This window comes from Microtus oregoni, unplaced genomic scaffold (assembly GCF_018167655.1).
Source record: "Microtus oregoni isolate MIOR12 unplaced genomic scaffold, Mior012 000004F_ref0000308, whole genome shotgun sequence".
Classification (NCBI taxonomy): domain Eukaryota; kingdom Metazoa; phylum Chordata; class Mammalia; order Rodentia; family Cricetidae; genus Microtus; species Microtus oregoni.
This window is the reverse complement of record NW_024543063.1, coordinates 45,566,324-45,583,400: the sequence shown is the minus strand read 5'-3', so window position 1 is coordinate 45,583,400 and position 17,077 is coordinate 45,566,324. Positions and strand designations below refer to the sequence as shown.

At 48.4% G+C, this 17,077-nt stretch overlaps 2 protein-coding genes across 4 annotated transcripts in view; one reads left to right on the top strand and one right to left on the bottom strand.

Moving 5' to 3' along the window:
* Positions 1-9,413: 9,413 nt before the first annotated feature.
* Positions 9,414-12,883, top strand: Ldhd (lactate dehydrogenase D). Of its 2 annotated transcripts, XM_041649664.1 has the most exons (11): positions 9,414-9,532; positions 9,715-9,827; positions 10,042-10,183; positions 10,314-10,455; positions 10,594-10,753; positions 10,950-11,149; positions 11,245-11,373; positions 11,455-11,582; positions 11,924-12,014; positions 12,111-12,222; positions 12,310-12,883. In XM_041649664.1, the coding sequence occupies exons 1-11, from the start codon at positions 9,461-9,463 to the stop codon at positions 12,473-12,475; spliced, it is 1,455 nt and encodes a 484-aa protein (XP_041505598.1). In that variant the 5' UTR covers positions 9,414-9,460; the 3' UTR covers positions 12,476-12,883. The 2 variants fall into 2 exon arrangements, with proteins under 2 accessions (XP_041505598.1, XP_041505599.1); XM_041649665.1 differs by lacking the exons at positions 9,715-9,827; positions 10,042-10,183 and having other exon boundaries at positions 9,449-9,532.
* Positions 12,884-13,849: 966 nt separating this feature from the next.
* Znrf1 (zinc and ring finger 1) overlaps positions 13,850-17,077 on the bottom strand; it is a 99,896-nt gene continuing 96,668 nt past the window's right edge. Inside the window, exon 5 of one of the 2 annotated variants that reach the window (XM_041649667.1) lies at positions 13,850-16,743. The gene's annotated coding sequence lies outside the window, so the exon portion shown is untranslated. Of the gene's footprint in view, positions 17,073-17,077 lie in introns of both variants that reach the window. The other variant, XM_041649666.1, reaches the window with a different exon arrangement.

The window sequence follows — 17,077 nt, the reverse complement described above, 5'->3', positions numbered from 1 at the left end:
GATTGTGTTCTGCTCTCAGAGACAGCACAGTCTCTTTCCTCCTTGTATGCTATTAAAAAACTGGGTTTTAGAAATGTCACGAGTAATCTATTTAAACTCTTTTTCTTTTTTCTTTTTGGTTTTTCGAGATAGGGTTTCTCTGTAGCTTTGGAACCTGTCCTGTCCTCTTGTAGACCAGACTGGCCTCGAACTCACAGAGATCCACCTGCCTCTGCCTGCTGCGAGCTGGGATTAAAGACGTGCACCACCACCGCCCGGCTCAAAACTCTTTTTCAACTACAAAACACATATATTAAAGCAAATACCAACTTTAATCTCAACCAAGAATCCATGTACTCTTTTTGAGCGTAGTAGTGCAGCTTTTAACCCGAGCAAGTCAGGAGGTAGAAGCAGGCAGATCCTTGGGAGTTTGAGAACAGAGTTTCAGGCCAGCTAGGGCTACAGAGTGAGACCTTGTTTTAGAACCAACCAACTCCCCACTACACACACACACACACACACACAGCCACAAACAACAAAATCACCATTTTTCTTTTCTTTTTTTTTTTTTTTTTTTGGTTTTTCGAGACAGGGTTTCTCTGTGGTTTTGGAGCCTGTCCTGGAACTAGCTCTTGTAGACCAGGCTGGTCTCGAACTCACAGAGATCCGCCTGCCTCTGCCTCCCGAGTGCTGGGATTAAAGGCGTGCGCCACCACCGCCCGGCCCAATCACCATTTTTCTTAACCTCTTAGCCCTATAGTTATTTTTGGAAGGACTGGCACAAATAACCCCATGTTGGTTTGAGACAGGGTCTTGTCATCAAGTCTAGGCTGGCTTCAAACTTAACCATCTTCCTGTTTCAGCTTCCTACTTAATGGGATTACAGATGAACGGTACCATGCCTAGTATGACTTTATTTCAGTACTGACCCCTTCTTTGGACACATATAGACATATAGGCAAAGCATTCATGCACATAAAATCTTAAAAATTGTGGAGCGGTGGTGGCACACGCCTTTAATCCCAGCACTGGAGAGGCGGAAGCTGGTCTACAAGGAGTTCCAGAACAGAGAAACCTTGCTCTAAAAACAAAACCCTAAAAATTTGTAAACGGTGATAACTTTAGCTCAGTGTAAAGTATACACAACACTGAAGCGTCGGATTGGGGAGGAGAGGGGCTGAAGCAATCCCAGTGCTCAGAAGTAAAGCGGGAGGATTAGTTCAAGGCCAGTCTGGACAACGTGAGACAGGCTCAAAAAGAAGCAGGAGCTTGGCGGTGGTGGCGCAAGCCTTTAATCCCAGAACAACTAGGACTGTTACACAGAGAAACCCTGTCTCAAAAACAAAAAAGAAAGAAAGGAACGTTTCTAGTATGAGTTTGATAACCCTGTAAGCTCAGCACTTGGAAGAGGCTGAGGCAAAATCATTGCTGTGATTTTGACACCAATCTGGGCTGCTGAGATACAGAGTGAGAACCAGTCTCAAAAACAGGGCTGGAGCTGACTATGAAAAACAGTACTTGCCTTTAATTCCAGCACTTGGGATATACAGTGAGTTTCAGGATATCCAGGGCTATGTAGACTCTGCCTAAAAAAAAAAAAAAAAAAAAAAAAAAAAAAAAAAAAAAAAAAAAACAAAAACAACCAGGGCTGGTAAAATGGCTTAGAGGGGAAAGGTGTTGGTCACCGAGCCTGACGACCCGAGCTACAACCCTGGTCTCCCACAACAGGTGGAAGAAGAGACCCGGTTCCCACAAGTTGTCCTCTGACCTCCACACACACACTGTGGTACATCCGTGAGTGCACGCACACACACAAATATAAAATTGTCTAAAAAAGAGAATATGTGTCATTTTCAAATCTAGATCTTTGACAATGTGAATCAAATACATTGCAGTTATATATAAACAGAACTGGAAGAGACACTGAAAATGTGTGTTGATCACATGGCGGAGGTGTCTAATTCATGGAGAAATGAAAGGGGACAGGCGGGATGTATGTGACAATCTGTCTGGTGAGCTCCTACTTAGGCTGAGGATGTAGCTCAACAGCAGAACATTTGCTAGCGTGCAAAGACCTTGGGACTGATTCCCAGCACCACATACATATCTACACAAAAGAAGAATGTGTCCCTGCTTTTGTAAAAGCTATGCATATTTTGAGACAAAACTGAAAGATACAAAAAGAAGATTGAACACACTCTCGCTCATATTTTATGATGACCCCGCCAAATGAGCACTCTGTGAGATGTTTCTAAAGACCTTGCCAAATTCAAAGCACTGTTTTTTATTGCTCTCTCTCATAGGAATAAAGGACGAGGACAGAGGAAGGCTTTGAAAACAGTGCATATTTTTTTTAAAGATTTTATTTATTTATTAAGTATACAGTGTTCTGCCAGAAGAGGGCACCAGATCCCATTACAAATGGTTGTGAACCACCATGTGGTTGCTGGGAATTGAACTCAGGACCTCTGGAAGAGCAGCCAGTGCTCTTAACCTCTGAGCCATCTCTCCAGCCCCACAGTGCATATTTTTGCTGAAGTACCATTCTTTCTTTTTTCCTTTTCTTTCCTCCGTTGTTTTTTTTTGAGACAGGGTTGCAAATATTGAAGACAGGCCTTGAAGTTGGTACCCAGAGTAGGGTACTCACTATGTAGCCAAGAATAGCCCTGGCCTTCTGAGTTTCCTGCCTCTACCTCCTGAATGCTGGAATTAAAGGTGTGCACCCAAAGCTCAAGTCCAGATGGATCAAAGACCTCAACATAAAGCCAGCCACACTGAACCTCATAGAAGAGAAAGTGGGAAGTACATTTGAACACATTGGCACAGGAGACCTCTTCCTAAATATAACCCCAGTAGTACAGATACTGAAAGAAACAATTAATAAATGGAAACTGAAACTGAAAAGCTTCTGTAAAGCAAAGGACACGGTCAACAAGACAAAACAACAGCCTACAGAATGGGAAAAGATTTTTTTTTCATGAGACAGATTTCTCTGTGTAGCCCTGGCTGTCCTGGAACTAGCTCTTGTAGACCAGGCTGGCCTGAAACTCACAGAGATCTGCCTGACTCTGCCTCCTGAGTGTGGGATTAAAGGCGTGCAGCACCACTGCCCGGCTGTGAGGACACACTTTATTACATGGTATCAAGCACCGTATTAATCCCACCAGCTTTCTCATCAACACTGGTTAAGCATGGGGCAACAGGACGGGCTTTTGTCCAAATTTTGTTTAACATGAAAGCTCATTTTATCATTGAGTAACAAATATAATCAGCAGTTTTCCTGGAAGTGACAGTTCCCTTCATTTAATTAAAAAAAAAAAAAACTTCACCAAAACCACAGAATAGCCATTGTTTCCTCCCTAGTGATTCTTTAAGTCAGAATGGTGTTCCCCCGTTAAAGGGATGGCTCAATGGGTAGAAAACACTTACTGTGTAAGCATGAGGTGATGGGTTTGAACCCCAGAACCCACATAATCCCATGGGCATATCAATAACCCCAGGGTTCCCACAGTGAGATGGGAGGTGGAGAAAAAAGAACCCCCAAAGCTTCAGGGATAGCAAGCCTGGCATATGGAGAGACCCTGCCTCAACAAGTGCTGAGGACCAGCACCAAAGATTGCCTTCTGACCTGTATACACTTGCTAGAGCAAGTACAGGCCCACACTAACATTCATGAATGCAGACACACGAATGCTCACTGTGGTAGTTTGAATAGAAATGGCCCCCATAGACTCATCTATTTGAATGCTTTGTCACCAGGCAGTGGAACCCTTTGACAGAAGGATTAGGAGATGTAGTCTTGGAGGAAGAGGGTCACTGGGGGTGGACTTCGAAGTTTGAAAAGCCCAAGCCAAGCCCAGAGTCGTCAGTCTCTCTCTCTCTGTCTCTGTCTCTCTGTCTCTGTCTCTCTCTCTGTCTCTGTCTGTCTCTGTCTCTCTGTCTCTGTCTCTCTCTCTGTATGTGTATCTATGTATCAGGATGTAGTTTCTCAACAACTGCTTCAGCATCTGCTTGCATGCCTACATTCTTCCTGTCATGACAATAACAGACTAAAGCTCTGAAACTGTAAGTAAGTCCCCAACTAAATGCTTGTTCTTACAGTTGTTGCCTTGGTTGTGTCTTCACATCAACAGAACAGTGACTAAGGCACGCATACACACACACACTCAAATGCACACACACACACACACACACGTAAATGTACCCACACAGACACATGAATGTACACACACGTGTGAACACACACACACACACACACACACACACACACACACACTGCGTTCTATGAGAAAAGTAGAGCATCCATCTCTGCTTCCTGAATGCAGATGTGATCAGCTGTCTCATGCTCTTGCCTTCACACTTCCCTGCCATGGCGGACTGTCCTCTCAAACTGTGAGCAGAAAGAAACCTTTCCTTCCTTAAGTTTGCCTTTGCCATAAGGAGAAGAAAATTAAGTAATGCTGAAACTGGTACCCAGGAGTCAGGTTATTGCTGTAATAAATGTGACCATGTGGTCCTTTGGAACTGGTTTTCGGGAGGAATATGGAAGTTGCTTAGAGAAGCTCTGGAATGCAGTAAGCAGAGCTTACTTACGCCATTCTGATGGGAATTCAGAAGGCTGGAATCCCAAAGGAACTGTGGCTAGTGGAGACCTGCTTATGGGCTTTCACAGCGAACAAGGACCCTGTCAAGAACTGGGCTGAAGCCATCTGGATTACATTCTCGCAAAGAATCAGGCTGCATTCTGTCCATGTACTGAGAACTCGGGTGAGACAATTTTACAGTAAAAGACTCACTTGTGGGGGCTGGAGAGATGGCTCAGCAGCTAAGAGCATTGCCTGTTTTTCCAAAGGTCCTGAGTTCAATTCCCAGCAACCACATGGTGGCTCACAACGATCTGTAATGAGGTCTGGTGCCCTCTTCTGGCCTGTAGGCATACATGTAGTCTGAATATTGTATACATAATAAATAAATAAGTATTTTTTTTTTTTAAAAAGAACTCACTTGTAGCCGGGCGATGGTGGCGCACGCCTTTAATCCCAGCACTCGGGAGGCAGAGGTAGGCGGATCTCTGTGAGTTCGAGACCAGCCTGGTCTATAGAGCTAGTTCCAGGACAGGCTCCAAAGCCACAGAGAAACCCTATCTCGAAAAACAAAAAACCAAAAACAAAAAAAAAAAAAAGAAAAGAAATTAAAAAAAAAAGAACTCACTTGTTTGGTGGAGGAAATTTAAGGCACGGCAGCATTCAGACTGTGATATGGTTAATGCTCACTGCTTTTACTCAGATACTTAGCAAAAGACAGAAAGACAGGGGAAATGTTTGGTTTGGTGAGGAAGGGGTGAGAGCAAATTTAAAGGCACAAGCAAGGAGGATGTAGACAAAGCATCTGAAATTGCTGAAGACATTAACACCATCCCAGGTGCGCCTCTTGCTCTGCATTGGGATAATAGAGAAGGTGCCCAGAAGGCAAGACCCACCCATCTAAGGCTCCAAGTTGTGAAAACAGAGAGCTGAAATTGAGAATGCTACCGCAGGGGGATTCTCTGCTCCACAATGGCTGCCCAGGAAAGTGTTTTGACTGGGTCAGGGCACAAGATACATCTCAACTTGCAAACAGAACTTGACCGTGTCTTCTGTATGGTACTGTTTTTGAAGATAAGAAAGATGCAAGGGTAAGGGGGGGTGTTACAGAGTTTGTGCCAAAGTTCTAGAAAGCTGCCTAAGCCATTCGATAGTAGCAGAGTCCGACTCTTTGTAGGGAGGTCCTGACAGATCATCACGTAAAGGTCTGAAGGTAAAGACAAATACTGCAGCAGAGGCTCCAGGATGTTGGAGACAGCAGATCTGAGGAGAAAAATCTGCGGACATGGGAGCGGAGCCTGCCCAAGACAGAGGGAACGTGAACTTCAGGCAGCAGAGCTAGGTGGGCAGAGCTGTCCGAAGTTGTTCGTGTCCAGATGGTTCCATCTTGAGTCCCAGATGCCAGATGTGGAGTTGCAGAGTTTGGTGTTTTGCCCTGCTGGGTTTTGATCTTGCTTCAGTAAGCATTTTCTTACTATCATTCCGTTCTTTCATTCTGGACTGGAAAAGTTTATTCCATGCCGTTGTTTATTGGAGGTACGTAGTTTGTTTTATTTTACACAGACTCACAGTTAAGAGACTGCCGTGACTTTAGAGAAGCTGTTGGGGCTTTTGAACAATTTTGGAACTGTTAAGACTTGGGGAACTTTAGGGCTGCAGAGATGGCTCAGAGGTTAAGAGCACTGCTTGCTCTTCCAAAGGTCCTGAGTTCAATCACCAGCACCCACATGGTGGCTCACAACCATCTGTAATGAGATCTGGTTCCCTCTTCTGGCCCACAGGCAGACAAGCCACTGTATAATTAATAAATAAATCTAAAAAAAAAAAAAAGACTTTGGGAACTTTAAAGATGGGCTAAATGAACTTTGCATTATGAGATGAACAAGAACCTTTAGGGACCATAAGAGTGGAATTAATTATTTAAAAGTGATGTGTTTATGTAACCGTCCTTACAGGAATGAAGATATTATAAACAGATACTGTGTTCTTCCCTCAGGCTATCAGGATATTGGGACAATGGACCTCAAGCTGGAAAGAGCAAAAAACTGGGCTTTTGGTGCTAACCAGAGGCAGAGATTTCGTACAATGCTGAGGACTGGTCAGCCCACTTTGCAGGAGAGACCGGGACGGAGACAATGACACACCTCAGCTAGGATGGATTAGCTGATTGATTCTTTTCCCCTCTGCTTAAACCTCATGTTAGGACCCCAAAGATGGCTTGGAGGTGGGTGAGCCACTGAAACTCCTGGCTTCTCTTCCTAGTGTGGTCACATCTAATACATCTTACTCTGCTTTTCAGTATCATTTGTTTATGGAAGCGGCCTGTTGGCAGCGGGCGGCTAAGCCTGGCTTTGTAGGCGATGCCAGGGCTCAGGCACTGGCCCTAACAACTCCAAGTCACAATTTCAGTGACATAACCAGGAAGATACTTTTTTTTTCCCGGTGGTGGCCACTTGGAACAAATTGACGGCAGATAAATAAGGAAGATGGAAGGGCCCCGCCCAGTTCCTGGAGTCACTTGGTTCCAGGGACTTTCCTTTCTTCCCATTTCCAGGGCATCAGGTGCTTTTCACTTCTATTGGATAAAGCAGAGAAATAAGTATGTGGGCTTGTTTTGGATTTTGAAAAAAAAATTGGCCCTTAGTGAGTTTCTTCCAGTCAGTGTACCCCAGGGTTCAGGTTTTGGGGCTCCTTTGAGCTAGTTAGGTTCATTTTGAACCATTCTGGTATCTGGTATTTGGTGACTGGCTTTGTCTTTTAACAATCTCAACTGTTTGAGCTCTGTTGAAGCATTTGGGATCTTATGCCACTGTATGACAGGTCTTGTCAATTTGGAAATTTGGAGGGCTCTTTTGAGCCAACTGGGGTTCTGTTCAATCACTTGAGACAGAGAAATGAGGCTATTAAGGAAACTGTCCCTGTGATTTATGTAACCATAGAGAACGTTACATTTTTTACTATCATCTTGGTGCCCCCAGGAAGATTTCTGGTCAGTGTTTTGTATGCTCATGCTGTTTTGTTTTGTTTTGTTTTCTGGACAGGGTTTGTCCATGTAGTCCTGGCTGTCCTGGAGCTCTCCCTCAGTAGAGCAGGCTGGCCTTGAACTTGAAGATCTCCTAGGAAGATTTCTGGTCAGTGTTTTGTATGCTCATGCTGTTTTGTTTTGTTTTGTTTTCTGGACAGGGTTTGTCCATGTAGTCCTGGCTGTCCTGGAGCTCTCCCTCAGTAGAGCAGGCTGGCCTTGAACTTGAAGATCTGCCTGCCTCTGCCTCGGCAGTGCTGGGATTAAAGGCGTGCGCCGCCAAGTGCTTGGTTGGCTCAGATGATTTTAAGGCATGGGAGCCATGACTTAAGCTGTTCCTGGCTTACTGAAAGTCACTGAGTTTTAAACCTCTGGCCACTTCATCTTGCATTTCTTTTATTTTTTTTAAGATTTATTTTTATTTACTGTGTATATTTTGCTTGCTTGTATGTTTGTGCACCACGAGCATGCCTAGTGCCTGTGGAGGCCAGAAGAGGGTGCCATGTCCTCCGGAACTGGAGTTGGAGCTGGTTGTGAACCATTAAATGGGTGCTGGGAAATAAATTTGGGTCTTGAGAAAGAGCAGCAAGCGCTCTTAACTGCTGAGCTGGCTTTCCTGCATTCAGTTTTGCATTTCTGTTTTCAAATCATCTGTGCTAAAATCGTTAGTCTTATCTTGTCTAATTTAAATTGTATGACTGTGTTTGGGGGCCAACGTTTGGATTGTGTTAATATATAGCGGCTGTTGCCCTGTCTATATTTTTTCCTCTATTCCTTTGAGAACAAGATGAGTTAAAGTGTAGGAATTTGAGAATGGAAAGAAACGGTCATACAGAACTTTAACATAGTCAGGTCTAGCTATGGTGTTAATGAAATGTTAAAGTGAGCTTGCTTCCAGGTAGACTGTTTGAACTTGGTACTTTTTTTTTTTTTAAAGATTTATTTATTTATCATGTATATAACATTTCTTTCATGTATGCTTGCATGCCAGAAGAGGGCACCAGATCTCATTATAGATGGCTGTGAGCCACCATGTGGTTGCTGGGAATTGAACTCAGGACCTCTGGAAGAGCAGTCAGTGCTCTTAACCTCTGAGCCATCTCTCCAGCCCTGAACTTGGTACTTTCAAACATTAGTTCTGGCACTGGAGGCAAGCCTCAGAGGTTATAGAGCACTGACTGTTCTTCAGGAGGTCCTGAGTTCAATTCCCACATGATGGCTCACACCCACTAGAACACTGTATACACAATGAACAATTAAAAAATAATTAAAAAAGATTAAAAGGGGAACTAAGGCAATCAAATTGAGTGATGTGTGCGTCATACACACACACACACATACACACACACACACACACACGCGCGTGCGTACTACATAGCACATGTATGAAGGTCAGAGACAACTTGCTGGAGCTCGTTCTCTCTTTCCACCTTGTGGGTCCTGAGGACTGAACTCATGCACCAAGCGGAGAAATGGCTGGTATTCTGTCTGTGATACTTAGACACAGGCGTCACACACCTCAGGGTCCAGTGTAGGAGCCAAGGTCATGAGCCTGGCCTGAGCTCTGGAAAGAAAAGGGAAACTAGAGCCTAGAGGTCAAAGAGGAAGTTGGAAGTGTAGACGGGAAAACCCGAGGAGTCAGTGGAACTTCTAAAGCCTCCTCGCCAGCGCGGAGTTTGTGCTAAGGGCTACAGGAAGCAGCCGACTTTTAAGGCAGGAAAGTGGCTGCTGTCCTTGTTTCCATATCTGCAGGGGCCACCTTAAGCTAGCTCCACCTTAAGCAGGCTCCACCCAGTACGGCCATTGGGCCCCGCTGCGGCTGGTTGGCACTGCCTCCTCCCCTTCCTAGTACTCTCACCTTAGCTGCGGTTTGGTTATGGCCATGTTCCTTCGGGTGGCAACCCAGAGGCTGTGTCCCTGGAGGGGCTACTGCTCCAGGGGGTCACAGGTACATGTCTATGTGTGGATCGGGTCCTGGAGGGTGGGGAGCCTGGTGCGAAGTGCTCGAGACTCTGTGACGTCATCTCTTGCAATCTGACCGGCTCCTGTTCTCCCCTCCTGCCACAGGGTAGGGCTGCAGCTTCTATTATCTTCCCTGTGACCCTCGCACTCACTGCTTCTTCCTGGCAGGGTGGACTCAGTCAGGACTTTGTGGAAGCTCTGAAGGCAGTGGTAGGGAGCCCCCACGTGTCCACTGCTTCTGCCGTCAGAGAGCATCACGGGCATGACGAGTCGATGCATAGGTATCAGAAATTGCTGCTGGGACTGAGGGTCCTGGGCTGTCCTGGTCTCTTGCCACCTGTTTGGAATGTGCGGGCGTTCTCTTTAGAGAGGTGTTCTCTGTTCCAATCCGCTGAGGCCCCGTCCTCAGGTCCTTGGAAAACTCCAGGTTAATGGAAATGAGAGGGCGAGGGGCTGGAACGCCTTTGGAAACTTCTGAGGCCTGCCTGCTTCTAGGTGCCAACCGCCCGATGTTGTGGTGTGGCCTCAGAATGTGGACCAAGTCAGCCGCCTGGCAACCCTGTGCTACAACCAAGGTGTTCCCATCATCCCGTTTGGCACCGGCACCGGTGTTGAGGGGGGAGTTTGTGCTATACAGGTATAATGGGGTGCTCCACCTGTCAATTAGAGCTCTGGCATGTGGGGCCTCAGCCATAGAATGGGGTCCTAGGGGCTGCTCCTGGCCTAGAGACCGAGTTGAGCAGCCTTCCTGTCTTCCCTGCCACCAGGGTGGAGTGTGCATCAACCTGACCCATATGAACCAAATCATGGAGCTGAATACAGAAGATTTCTCTGTGGTGGTGGAGCCTGGTGTCACCCGAAAAGCTCTCAATACCCACCTGCGGGACAGCGGCCTTTGGTTTCCTGTTGGTAGGCCCAGGACTAACCAGTTCCTCAGGGTCCTGAGGGCTTGGGGGGGCTGTTTGGGGGATTTCAGAGGACCTCATCTTTCCCACAGGGAAAGAGCTTCCCAAGTTGCCCTCTCCAGCACTCCACTCTATCCTTTAGACCCAGGTGCAGATGCTTCTCTGTGTGGCATGGCAGCCACCGGGGCCTCAGGCACCAATGCTGTGCGCTATGGAACCATGCGACACAATGTGATCAACCTGGAGGTGGTCCTGCCTGATGGCAGGCTGCTTCATACTGCAGGCCGGGGCCGCCATTATAGGTGAGGGATACTCGGGAGGGCCCTGGAACCCTAGAGGGCCAGTGACAGACTCTCCCTGTGCAAGGCCAAGCCAGGTCACTAAATCACAAGCACTGTGATGGTAGCTGGGGCTGCAGGAGAACAGTCCAAGCCTGTCTCCTAGCTTTAGGCTTCTAGACAGAAATCACTCACCTACCTTATGTGTCCCTGGGTCCAGGAAGAGCTCGGCTGGCTACAATCTCACAGGACTCTTTGTGGGCTCAGAGGGGACTCTGGGCATCATTACTTCTGCCACCCTGCGCCTGCATCCTGCACCCGAGGCCACTGTGGCAGCCACCTGTGCATTCCCCAGTGTTCAAGCTGCTGTGGACAGCACCGTTCAGATCCTTCAGTCTGCAGTGCCTGTGGCTCGCATTGGTGAGCAAGAAACTGAGTCAGTTGGGGTGGGTTCTATAGAAAAGGCCCTCACAGAAGGCCAGGCCTCACAGAAGTAGCCCTCTCCCTGGTTCCAGAATTCCTGGATGACGTCATGATGGATGCCTGCAACAGACACAGCAAACTGAACTGCCCTGTGGCACCCACCCTTTTCTTGGAGTTCCATGGCTCCCAGCAGGCATTAGCAGAACAGGTGCAACGCACAGGTGCGCTGGGGAGGATAGCACAGTGGGGCCTGGGCTGTCCTAGTGCGGGACTAAGGGACAGCCTTTCTGTTCCTACTACAGAGGCAATCACTCAGGATAACGGGGGCTCTCACTTCTCCTGGGCCAAGGAGGCTGAAAAGCGCAGCGAGCTTTGGGCGGCACGGCACAATGCTTGGTACGCAGTCTTGGCCCTGTCTCCTGGACGGAAGGTGAGCTGGGGGCCAGGGTGGAGGTGGGATCGGTAGTTCAGCTCATAAGCCCTTTCCTCAACCCATTACCCAGCAGAGAAGACTGAGGCTCCCCAAGGGCTAGCGGGGTGGTCATGAGGACTAAGAGGGTAGTGTGGGGTGCTGGGAACCTGCATGTGGTCCAGGGGAGCAGTGGAGACCTGAGCTGATAAACACACCAAGGCTAGAGTGGGCTGGAGGACAGATGTTTCATTCAGTGGCATCAAGATCCCCTGGTCCTAAGCCTGAGTCACAGTGGCCCCTTACCTCTAGGTAGGCAGTGGGCAACTGGGAGAACCACATGAGCTTGCCTTCTGATTCAGGCCTATTCTACGGATGTGTGTGTGCCCATCTCCCGGTTGCCAGAGATCCTGGTAGAGGCCAAGGAGGACCTTAAGGCCTCAAAACTCACAGGTTCTGTTCTACGGACTTCCTGTTGGGAGGCACCGGGGTTGGCTGGTGCCTGGGCAAGGAGGTTAGAGGTGACAGCTTTGTTCTCTGGGTCCCCAGGAGCCATCGCTGGGCACGTGGGTGACGGCAATTTTCACTGCATCATACTGGTCAACCCAGATGATGTGGAGGAGCAGAGCAGGGTCAAGGCCTTTGCAGAAAATCTGGCCAGGTAAGGGCTGAGTCAGGGAGGGGTGGGTGTTGGGGAGGGCAGAGGCAGCGGAGAGGGGGCTGCTGAGGACTCCAACTGGCCTCCTAGGCGCGCCCTGGCACTCCATGGGACATGCACGGGAGAGCATGGCATCGGGCTGGGCAAGAGACAGCTGCTGCAAGAGGAAGTGGGTACGGTGGGCATGGCGACTATGCGGCAGCTCAAAGACGCACTGGATCCCAGAGGTCTCATGAACCCAGGCAAAGTGCTGTGAGGAACTTGAAAACGCTGGCCTACAATCCCCAGAATGCAGAGCCCCTGTTCTCGACCTCCCCTTCATGCCACTGGCTTTACAAGACAGAATGACTGACGCTATCTGTGCCTGCCAGGTGTCTGTGTAGCTGGCTCTCAAGGTGAAGGTCAAGAGGATGGACTTACAATACTTTCCTTGCCGTTCTTAGCCTTCTGCTCCAGTAGAAAACCCAGGTGTTTCCCAGCGGAGTTTCTTCCTGGCTGGCAGAGATGGTGTGGGTCTCCTCCCACTGGTGTCCAGCATCATCACAGCTCATCCTATACATAGGGCAGGACCACGCCTCTACATAGGGAAGGAGCCTTCATTCCACAGTTAGGCCTTCTCCTTGTCCGCCAATGCCCATGAATGTGAACCCTATTTGCAGCTGTATCCTGTACCCGTTGGTCTCTGACCTTGGACTAATGAGCCATTTGTTTCCGGGGCGTCCTCTTAGACTGACAGTAGCCTGGGGAAGTGGCTCAAGTTCAGGCTTTGGAAGAAAGCCTGTCCCAACCCTCCTGCATTTGCATACGGGAGGCAGAAGACCCACCTGTAGAGGAGGTCACTTCTGACAGCTTCCCCACTAGGTTTAGACTGCAACACTCTCTTCAAGCTGCTGCCACATAGGCCGTTAGAAATGGGGGTGAGCTAATCCTCTGTGTACCACCTGTCTCCATGACATTATACCGTTATACCATTATAATGCACCACCCACCAGCTTTTACCTTCAAAGTCAGCATATTGCCTACTTGGGGGCCTGGCAGTTTTGAGATTCCCAGATCAGAGCGCCTGTCTGGAGGTACGTGGGAGTTGTTCCTCAGAAGTCCACAAGAGGGCGCGTGACACCACAAATCTGAAAAATAGCGTCTTCTAGTTCCTACCTTCCAGGGTCAGGTGGCCAGAAGACCTTTTACCCCTGTGGGTCCCAGTCAACTGTAGTACCATTTCCCCTACTCCTAGGTCTTTGGGTTGGAAAAACGAAACAGGAAGGAGCCACGGACAGGGGAAGTAACAGCCTCTCAACCCCCTCGCTCTAACCACTTTTCTCCCACCATGCTCCCGGAAGAGGCCACCACCCTGTTACTTTTTCAGTCCAACTTCAGTTCCAAGGACCCCTTTTCTGTGATGTCTGTCTCATGGTTCTCTCCTAAACCACTTCAGGATGTAGAAACCCAAACATCAATTGCTCAATTACCAGGGAACGAGAGGGCTCTGGTGAACCCTAACCCAGACAGATTGTGTGCCCCTCCCACAAGCCCTCCCGAATTGAGTTCCGCTGGCAGGGCTTCTACACGCTCCCCCCCCCCCCCCCCCGCCCCAGTAACAAGCGACTAATAGACACTCAATAAACAGTCATTTCCCCACAATTTCTTTTATTAAAGAAAATTCCAAACATACAGAAAAGTTGAAAGAACAAGTACACTATTCACTGAATATCAGTCGTTGAAGATTCAACAATGGACATTTTTGCCTTATTTGCTTTGTGTATTTTTTGGGGGAACCATTTGGAGTTAGATTATACATTGCTTGAAATCACTCAACTATATAGTTCAGCATCTATCTCCTAAGAAGGACATTCTCCTATGAGCTTCAATACTATTAAATGGCTATTAGATGGGCGGTTTCCAAAAGGGGCTCCTGGAGCTCTCAGAAGGCCTTCTGGGCTCCTGGTGCAAAGGGGAAGAACCCATCTTTTGGCTCTTCCATATTTTCCTTCCTCTTAGAAAGGCAGAGCAGGAGCAACAGAGGGTTCTAGAGAGTGGTCTGGATGGCAGGTGACAAATACAAGTGCCACCTGGGAAGCCCAGACAAGCCTATTCCACCCTCACACCAGGCACCGGCAATCTGGGTCCAAATCCAGAGGACGTGACAGCCAACAGAGGGCTTTGGTGTGCCGGGTGGGGGCGGAAGTCACTGGGGATGAGATGAGCACCGCCTAGAGAGCCTAGAATAGCACCCGGAGTGGGGCCCAGCGCTGCCCCGACCAACTCAACCACCGGACTCAGCCACAGCTCCGCCAAAGCAGCTGGGCTCACATAGCCAAGGTGGGCACATGAAGCCTGTCTCCAGGCCCAGGGGTCAGGCAAGGAGATTGCTTTCAGGGCTGGGCCCTGCCCTGCCAGTTCTGCTGGTAGGATTATATATAGAACAGGGAGACACAGTTGCCAGGCAGAAGCTGGAGGTGCTGGGGATAGACAAAGCTACAAGGAAGCCTGCTGTGTATGTGCCAGGCCTTTGGGGCAGATCCCTGACCCTCACTCAGAGCTGCATCACTGTGTCCCCACTTCACATGATGAAGTTACTGCCTCACCATTCTGTCAGGAAATAAAATGCCCCAGCATAGACAATGAAGTTTCTAGTATTAACAGTGCTCACAGCTCAGGTCCCAAGGTCTCAACACTCAGACTCTAAAGCATTCAGTTCTCTGAGCCTGCCTGCCTGCCTGGGCTCGCGCGTGCCCACTGGCTGACAAATGTCCACACAGAGTAGGTACTTCAGGAGGCATCTGAGGCTAGGTGACCTCAGACCAAGAATGGTAGCATAGTCCAAACTTGAGGGCCTGTTGGGACTGGGCCCTGAGGCAGCAGTACAAGGGGCAGGTCTGGAAATGGCCATGGCACAGATATGTGGCCATCTCCCTCCAGAGCTTTCCTTAGCTGGCTCTGCAGGAGGCCCTGAAATGCAACTCCTGGAACCTGGCTAGGAGACGGGGCAGGTTTGCACTGCCGCCCCTGCCCTGAGTTTCCTGCCCAGCCTGCAATTTGCCAACATTTATGAGCTGAGTGGCTGGTTCTGGTTCAGACACTGTGAGCTGGCATAGTTCCAAACCAAGGCCTCTTTCTGGGCCTCAGCGAAGCATGCCCATGAGTCAGCACTGAGCTGTGGATGGAGCATCGGGCAAGCTGAATACAAGACGGGGAGCAGAGGCTGTGAAGGGTGGGCAGGGCTGGTACCTGGAGGTGCCCACATCCTTGCAGCACCTGATGACTGCAAGATCTTTGCCCCTATCTTCCCAGAAACATTCCATCACAATCAGCAATGACAGTAGACTGACAATTACTTAAGAATTCATAAACTTGAAAGCCATACCTGAGCCTCCATCGCCCAGCCTCGGCCCAGGTGTGGCTAAGAGCCACTCCAGGTGCTAAGAGAGTGCTGTGCTGGGGAGGTGGACAGAGGGAACTGGTCTCTGCCCTCTACTCCTTGACTGTGTACAACACTTCATTAAAATAAGATCACACAGTGTATCTTTTATAGATATTATTTTAATACCATATCAAAACACCTTGACTGATGAAAAGCTTTTCTCCCGAGCTTTGAACATTTTTAAAATATTTTATAAGGTTTTTTTTTGTATTTTAATATATAAATACAGAAATCTATCCTGCATGGGCTGATGCCACGTGTGAATATCAATGGCTAAAATGTTCTCAGTGTGCCTGAAAACAGGGAGCAGTACATGTTCCTTTAAATAAGTCTTATGTTTTCTCAAGGGAAAACAAAACAAAACCACAAGGGCCTAAGAAAAATGTCCAGGCTTTTTTTCAGTGTATTTGTGATTGTTAAATCCTCTGATTGGACCAGATCCAGGAGGAAAGGCAGGAAAGACATGGGAATGGAAGGGGAAGTATCCTTGATGGGCTCTTCTTCATCTTCCTTTTCTTTTTTTTGGCAAGGAAATCAAGGTACCAGGGTACTAAGGGGAGAAAAGTGCAAAACGAAGCCAGAAAGATGGGACAGAAAAACAAGAAAACAAAAAAATCCCCCAAAGTAGAAAGGTTAGTGACAGAGAGTCAAGTGGGGTGTTGGGCGAAGGAAGTGACCGAGTGCCCGCCCGCTCTCAGAGTGCTAGCAGTGAAGACATGGCTATGCTTGGTTCTGTCACTGAGTGGCTTTAGCTGGGCAGCAAACAGCAATCTGTAAACATCACAAGGGAAACACCAGTCGACACCAGACTTTTTTTTATATAATTTTTTGTTGTTGTAAACACTTTAAAGACAGACCCACAACGCCTTTCAAAGGTGAAAAAGAAAATGCCCTTTCCCTCCTGGGTTGATGGTGAGGGGAAGGATAGAGGTCAATTCATTCTTCTCTCAGACTCGCTCTCATCCAGTTGGTGTCCTCAGGGAGGAGGGAGGACCATTTTCTGGAAGTCAGTGCAGAAGGGGTGCCCTGTTCCCTCTGGTGTCCCAAGCTCAGTTCTTTGCAGTGTCCAAGGAGCCTCCTCCCAGGAACAGGGCTGTCTGTCCCTGTGTGGGTCGGAAGAAGTCAGTCGTGCTCCATCTGGCCGAGAGCTGCTGCTCTATCTCACGGTGGCAGCAGCGTGTCCCTCTGAGGGCAGGCTGGTCGGCCGGGGCGTCTGGTTCAGTCCAGGAAGGCCCCGGAAGCCAAACATCATGCGGGCCATTTGGACCTGCATTCTGAAGCCAGGGTCCAGTCCCCTGCCTCACTCTCACCCTTGCTTTGTCTTCTCCCCTTGTCGTCAGATTTTGAGGTGAAGGTAAAAAGAGCAAATGTCCCTGATTTGCCTGACACCGTCAGCTGGTCTGGGCATTTACTTGGAATAAATAAAATAAACCTAAC